This window comes from Aspergillus pseudotamarii (genome assembly GCF_009193445.1).
Source record: "Aspergillus pseudotamarii strain CBS 117625 unplaced genomic scaffold BDV38scaffold_61, whole genome shotgun sequence".
In the NCBI taxonomy this organism is placed as follows: Eukaryota; Fungi; Ascomycota; class Eurotiomycetes; order Eurotiales; family Aspergillaceae; genus Aspergillus; species Aspergillus pseudotamarii.
In genome coordinates this window covers 188,049-195,363 of record NW_022475075.1, presented here as the reverse complement: position 1 = coordinate 195,363, position 7,315 = coordinate 188,049, and the positions used below count along the sequence as shown (strand labels likewise).

At 55.3% G+C, this 7,315-nt stretch overlaps 2 protein-coding genes across 2 annotated transcripts; both read right to left on the bottom strand.

Moving 5' to 3' along the window:
- Positions 1-4,814: 4,814 nt before the first annotated feature.
- Positions 4,815-5,684, bottom strand: BDV38DRAFT_179963 (zinc knuckle domain protein). Its single transcript, XM_032052061.1, has one exon. The coding sequence runs from the start codon at positions 5,371-5,373 to the stop codon at positions 4,924-4,926; it is 450 nt and encodes a 149-aa protein (XP_031909921.1). The 5' UTR covers positions 5,374-5,684; the 3' UTR covers positions 4,815-4,923.
- BDV38DRAFT_286474 (uncharacterized protein) lies at positions 5,440-5,865 on the bottom strand (the record flags this gene model as incomplete). Its single annotated transcript, XM_032060680.1, has 1 exon — positions 5,440-5,865. One exon carries the CDS (start codon positions 5,863-5,865, stop codon positions 5,440-5,442), a length of 426 nt encoding a protein of 141 aa, XP_031909920.1.
- Positions 5,866-7,315: the final 1,450 nt, after the last annotated feature.

Here is a 7,315-nt window from a genome sequence, read left to right as displayed (position 1 = left end):
TCTTAGAGAGCTAGATTATAATTTATGTGTTTTATAAATCATGTGATGGACAATCAATCAATCAATCAATTAAGATTCTATTAACCTGGCAGAGCCTAACTACTTAACGTCTAGCTATGCAGGTGCGCGGGAGCCTAGAATCTAACCGTAAGCGCTATATATCCCACAGAAGATAGTCTAAAATCGAAAAACTTTTGAACACAACTAAACCTGCCCGCCACCCCCCTGGCAGCTGGCTTTTTCTACCTCCCCCATCCATTGTTCCTGGTCCCTCCTAGTACTCCTAGTATGTGAATGCTGGCGTGTATATAGAAGGACTGACCGGTCCTCCCTGGGGTGACTGTATACTCATCGTCTTCCACATCTGTCTGTCTTTAGTAGTGACCAGCTTGCTTATCTGCCTGAGATTAGCTGACCAGTTTGTTCAACCGCTCGAAATTGGCTAAGCAATCCTGTCTGGTGCATGAATTCAGCGACGTAGCGAATCGCCTGCGGATGGGACATGATCCCGTTGTAATCCATCCTTCCTCGGACCTCCGGGTCCAATTTGCTGAGTATTATACCCCTGAGTTCAGCGTATAATGGGCATTGTAGCAGAATATGCCTCGACGTCTGGGATCCCAGCGTACAGTGGCACTGGTCCGAGTCTACCGCGTTGATTTTAGAAAGTGCTATAATCTATTTCTCTAGGTATGTATCTAAATAATGATTGCTACGTACGGTTTTGATAGGTTCCCGTAGAGATCCAGTATCTTCTTATTTAGAGTCTCTACTAATCTATAAGTTATGCGGCCTGACCTCTCCGTTTTCCACTCCCGTGTCTATCTGTCTTTGATACGGTGTCGTATCTGTCGTTTAGCTGCCGCAGCTAGACAGGCAGCTTCACCAGTTCGCTGCGTGCCTTCTCGTGCGGCTTTATCGGCTGCCTCATTCCCTGGCACGCCGACATGTGCCGGAATCCAGTGGATCTGGACCCGGTCTTGCATCTTATATCGCCGTACGATATAGTAGATCTGGTCTAATATATATTGGCCGGACGGTCTCCGCGGGTTTTGGACTGCCTGGATCGCGGCTTGGCTGTCTATAAAAATCGCGGCTGGTCTGTTCTCTTTCCGCAGCGTGTGTAGGGCTGTCTGGATTCCAGTCAGCTCCCTGCGTAGACCGTCGATTCTGCTTCCGTCCCCAGCGTACCGTTCTGTATCCAGCTCTGCGAGAGGCAGACGGTGCTGGCTCCAATTTAGCTATTTAGGCCGCTCCTATCTGTGTAGACTGCAATCCCCTCTCGCCTGGCGCAGTACTGCCTATAGTATTCTATTACGGCTTCGTGGCTGTCAATCACAACCACGACAGGCGTCTCCCACGGAGCCAAAATATATGGCTCGCGGGTCTCCCACTTCTTCTTACCCAGCGGCCACAGCGGGCCCCCTTTTTAACTCAGTGCCTCTATTGGTGTCCAGCCGCTGCGCCGGCGCTCCTGCGCTGTGCGCGACTTGAGTACTGATACTGGAAAGGCCAGTTCCGGTCCTGTCCGGATTCTGACCGCCGTTTCTTCGATGATCTGTTGTAACTGGAGTTGTACTGGTAATATATATAATTCCACGTTTAGGGCTGCTGCGGCCGTGCCTCGGAGGGCCCCACTAATTAGTAGCGCCGCCTGCTTCTGAATCTGGGCGAATTCCGCCAGCATTCCTTGGTTCGGCGAGGCCATAACCTGGCCGCCTCTGGGGCTATAGCAGGCCGCGGCCGCGTAGAACAGCTGGGGAACCACTGCCGCCTGGTAGATCCGGTGCATGGCACGCAAAGGAGCGCCCCATGTAGATCCTGCGATTCCCTTGAGAGCCGTCAGCGTGCTGTGCGCTTTGGCCAGGGCCTTGGTGCGGTGCGTGGTAAAAGACAGAGTCTTGTCCAGCCACACGCCTAGGTATTTGGCTGTCTCCGTCGGTCTAATAGTCGTGTCTGCGAAGGTGATTTCCATCTGGTCGTGGCCAGCTGGCGGCAGCGGCACTTCCCATATCTGGTCCGGGTGGCCTGGTGGAAGGCCCGGGGATTGGGGCGGCGTGTCCGGCTTCCGCGGGTTGGTAAAATGGATGAGCTTAAATTTATCTGGTGCGAACTTAGATGCGTGTCGACTAGCCCAGCAGCCTGCTCTGGGTAGAGCTGTGTTCAGCGTCTCAATATTCTCCGTGTAGGTATCCGACACGGACAGGGTGCACGCATCGTCGATCCAGCCGAAGGCCGTTGTTGAGCCGCCTTGGGGTCGCCGTACATGGAGATCTTGGATCAGCGGAGTGTTGTAGATTAGGTACAGAATCGGAGACAGCGGCGAGCCCTGCTGGATGCCTGTCGGGGTAGGGAACTCCGCGCTGAGCTCCCCTGCAAGCGAGATCCTGGTTGTCCTGCCCTGCCTGTTAGAAAGGACTGTAACCAGCCCGCGAAGTGGCCCAGCCTGAGCTGGTGGAGGTTGAAAAGTAGCCGGGCGTGGGACACGTTGTCAAAGGCACCGGATATGTCAAGTAGGACCATACTTACCTTCTTACCTCGACCCCATGCTTGATATATATATTCGAGGATCAGCTGGATGGCGTGGTCTGTTGATATCCCCTTTCTGCCTCCGAGATGGGTTCGCGGAAGTAATCGGTGTTCCTCCAGAGTCCAGGCCATGCGAGCGGCGATAACCGATTCAAGAGTCTTACCCAGAGTATTAAGTAGGGCAACTGGTCGGTAGGATTTGGGTTTGCGGTAGTCTCGCGGGCCGCCCTTACGCAGGGCTACCGTGTGGAGGTCTGGAAGTGTCTGGATTGTGCCCTACTTTGAGACTCGCGTTGAACAAGGCCGTGACCCGGTTGAGAAAGACCAGGACGTTCAGCAGCTTATGCCAGACCTTATTCGGGACCGCGTCCGGCCCGGGTGCCTTGTCTGGCGGTGCCCGTCGAATGGCCTTGGCCACCTCTGCTTCGGTAATCTCCGGAAAGTCGATCTGCGGTGGTTGGGAACGCCCCTCGATGTCGGTCAGGTCGGCTGGGGGTGGCTCTGGGAAGAACGACTCGTGTAGGACATCTGCTTTGGCCTCTGTGGTATCAGCCGGCCCGCGATGTCCATTTAAAGTTGGAATCATGTTCGCGGCCCGGCTCCCCCGGTTGCGGGCCCTAATTGATCGCCTCCGAGACCCAGCGGCGAAAGCCCCGTCGTAGAGACCGGTTGATAATTCGACCTTTTCGATTGCGGGGCTTGACGTAGGCGGTCCAGTCCGAGGGTAGGTGGTGACGGATATAGATCCTGTGGAGCTTCCTGGTTATCTTGACCGCACGCTTGTATTCCGGTGTAAAGTCTGGATTGGCCCACGCACTGGGACGGGCCCACGGGACTGCGTGTTGGATCGCGCGTTGGACTATCTCCATAAGAAAGTCCGCGGCCGCGCCAATCGCCGTCGCCGAGGGGCTCGTCCCCAGTGTGTCCCAGTGAGAATATATATTGAGGTTGTCGGCCACAAACTGGCGCAGCCTAGCTGCGTCCATGGCCTTTCACTGGCTTCGTTTCGGTGGTTGGCACGCCTGGGGCGCGAGGTCAAAAATTATACGGATTAGTAGGTGGTCGGAGTCCGTGTGGACTATGGAAGCCACTTTGCAGGCAATAAATTGATCTGCGAGGCTCTGTACTCCGAAGACGAGGTTAATCGTAGACCGATAGTTGTTCTGATCTCGGGTTATCATGCCTGGCTTGAGCCACAGATCCAGTAGCCTGGAGTCGGTAAATTCCAGCAGCGCAGGGGCTCTTCGGTCCGTACGGGTCTGTCGGTCACGGCTGGTATCGTCGGTGTCATCGTTCGTCGTAGTAGTCTCGCCGGCTGAGGTTGGGTCGTCGCGGGCGTCCCGTTCGGACCATACCGGGTGGTGGAGGTTGAAATCGCCGAGGATGATGTGATCCCCTCGGCAGGGCACCACGCGGTCAAGTAAATCTACTATGTCAGTGCGGTCCGTGTCCCACGGCCCGGGATTATATATAGTGAAAATCCGCAGCTTCCTGCTGTGTAGATGTAGCTCGAGCTCTTGGTAGTCCGCGGAGTGTACCGTGTATTTCCATGTTCTAGGGTTAATCTTTCTTGAAATATAAAGGGCTACACGGGCTCTTTTGTTGCCGGTGTTATCGGCAGTTAGGTAGAGGAGCTGGTGGCTCCCGTATGTCGGGTGGTGTGTCGTGTCAGAGTAAGTGTTTCTAGGGCTCCTGAATAGCGATGATGTCGGCTCTGAGCACCTCGGGGTCACGGAGAAACTGGGCCATCACGGTGTCCCTGGATCGGTTCACGTTATATTGTAATATCTGTAGCTGTTTATTCATGATTAGGGGATGAGGCAGTGTTCCGTGTGGCGTCAGATCGAGTGCGGCCGCGGGTTACAGCGACGGTGTCGGGGCCGGAGGAGTCCCTTACACGGCGGCGTTTCCTCGGGCTCAGCGATCTGGATTGGGGGTATCTGAGTTGGAGTCCCGGTGAAAATATATCCCGGGTTGCGTGCCTGGGCACGCTCGATTTGCTGGACAAGTCTAGCGCTGCGTCTAGTCCCCTTGGTGCCGGAGGATGGCGCATCTTGGCTGACGTCGGTGGTTGATAAAGTGGGAGGTATAGTCGGTATACTGGTCAAGGTCGATAGGGTGTTAATAGATAGTTCGCCCTGCGGAGGGGTGTTCCCGGTGAACCTCAGTCCCTCCATGGCGGAGTCGTCCGGCGCGTCTCTGGCACCCTCGGACGATCCCCCAGCGTCCTCACTTCCTGTCTCCGTTGGCTCCCCGCTGCTGGAGCCTATATGGTGTGCGGCTGACCCCGTAGCGCTACCCACGTCCGTGTCCTGCAGGTAGGCAGGTGTATGGTGGAAGCGCGGCCGGTGCAGTGCGCGCCCCTGAGCCTTCTCCCACTCCTGGATATATACCTCACTTCTTGTGCCAGGCCATGTAATCGCCACCGCAGTTGGCGCATTTCGGTACAAGCCTGGGGGTGTCACGGTCGCGGCAAGCGGTGGTCAAGTGCTTGCCGGCGCACGCGCCACAGACGGTTTTGTTCGGACAGATATTTCCTATGTGGCCGTATCGGTGGCAGTTGTTGCAGCGAACAATGCGAGACGCCCGGTCGTACAGGACGGTCTCCGAGACCTGGAAGTCCCAGATGGTCCCGGCCTTGACGGCGCGGTTCGCGTGGTACGGCGTGGTAAATTCAATAACAATCGAGGACCGTTTCTTACCCGGGGAGGGGCGAACGAGCCAGCCCACGTACGTGATCTTGCAGGACTCACCCCACGCGTGACAGTTGTTGGCCACGAGTTCTTGCGCGATCCGCTTGCAGTCCGCTTCCTCGGTCAACGGGCCCAGGACCTGGCAGGGCATGTCGGCGGCGACCACCACCCCCCACGAGGGGAGGGCGACCCGTGCGGCGGTGCCGAATCCCTTGATCTAGGTGTCCCGGTGTGTCCGCGCGATCTCCACTTCCTTGGCGTTGCGGAGGAAGAGCCGCGGGTCACCTGACCGCAGAATTTTCGCCGCGACGAACTGGATAGAGGCCAGGGTCGGTCGGACGGCCGTGATAGCCGCCAGCCGGCGGTGTTTCTCAGCGCGCTTGACTAGGTCCTCGTTCGTGAGCCGGCGCAGGTCCCGGGCCATGGCGGGATCACCCACCTTCACGGTGAGGGCGCGGTCGCGGTCGAGATCGGCCGGACACGCCGGGGCGCTGCTTGCGGAGTTGTGGTTTGACTGATAGTAGCAGGGCGAAGGGGCCCCCCGCGCGGCTCTGGCGAACGTCCGCAGGGGGTCCTCCGTCCTGGCCGTGAGCTCGTTGGTGTCCGTTCGGATGTCGTTGATCGTCCGCTGGATCTTGTCCATCTGGACCTTCCAGGCGTCCCCCACGGGGTAGTAGGAGAGCGCCTCGGTCACCGCCCAGGTCTTCTAGATGAACTCGATCATACGCTTCGAGGTGCCCGAGCTGTGCTGCTCCAGCAAGCTCGCCGCCTCGCGGTTGAGGTCTAGGACGCGTTTCTGAAGGAGTCTTGCCGTGTCGCCGGACGCGTCGGCTGCGCCCGCAGGGGCTGGGGCAGCGACTGGATCGGCGCCATCTCCTACCAGGTCGATGCTGGTATCAGGAGATAGCTCTCGTTCGACGAGAAACTAGGCAAATTTTGGGCCGTTTCCGGCGTGGGGTAGTGGCAGAATTTCAAAAATTTGTTTCGCGAAAGAGTTGGTGTTTTTTACATGTGATGGACATTGCTAGCCTGAGACTGGTGGCCTCAGGCCGCTTTAGTTAATAATAAGAAATAAAGTAGCATTCTCCTTCTCTTGCGCCATTAGCTCAATTGGGAACATATAGGGCGCATCACTATTTTTACTAAAACTTTTCACCGAGCGCCACAGAATGGTTTGCCCTGACAATCCCGACATCAGCAAGGCCTCCGATATTGGCCTGTTCTGTGTCGTGCACTAGCTCGGGATGAAGACCAGATGGATTTATGGCTTGCTGGTTAGCTTCCATTGTACAAATGAACCTTTCGTTATTTTCTTGTGGCAAGAGCTGGCTTCCGACGCATTCAATCAGGCCTTGAGCACGTTCCCAGTAAAGCGACAAAGTGTCTCCAGGTTCGGGAGATCTCAACGAATATGCCCTATAATTTTAAGTATTTCTCGGCTTGAAGAAGACCACATGTTCTTAAGACTTACAAATAACATGATGGCAATGTGAGTAACTGTACATGGTCAATCACTGGGTCTTGATGTATTCGGTGAATGAGACATGGTTCCTCTAATATTGGGTGTAATGGTCCAGACTCGGCTCGCAGCCAGTTGTTCTCAATACACAGCGCCGGAATAAAGCCTGTGCATCTTATCGTTTGGTTAGTGACAGTATAATCTGTCCCACAGGTGGGGCATCCTACATTTCGCTTCCACGGAGATCGTATTGTCTGTACTCAATCGAAAATCGCTCGAACATGTTGATCGGCTGGCCTTGAATTTCTGGATTTATTAGGATACAATTATCACAAGGTCCTCCGGTATCCATGTACGACTCTGTGTTCCAGGTGGATGGTGGGAGATCGTAGGCATTATGAACCGGAAACACGGTTCCAGAAATACTAGCGCAAGCCTGGGCTGGGTAGAGAGGAATGGGGACGACTGTGACAAGTTAGATCATCAGGTCATCTCAAGAAGACTTAGATTCCATTCACCAGCTGCTTCTCGATGATATTGTATAAGAAGATCCTGAAATTCATCAAAGATTCCTAATTTGTTCTGCTCTGCGAACTTTCCTTTGCTGATCGACATCACGTTCTCTAGTCGATCC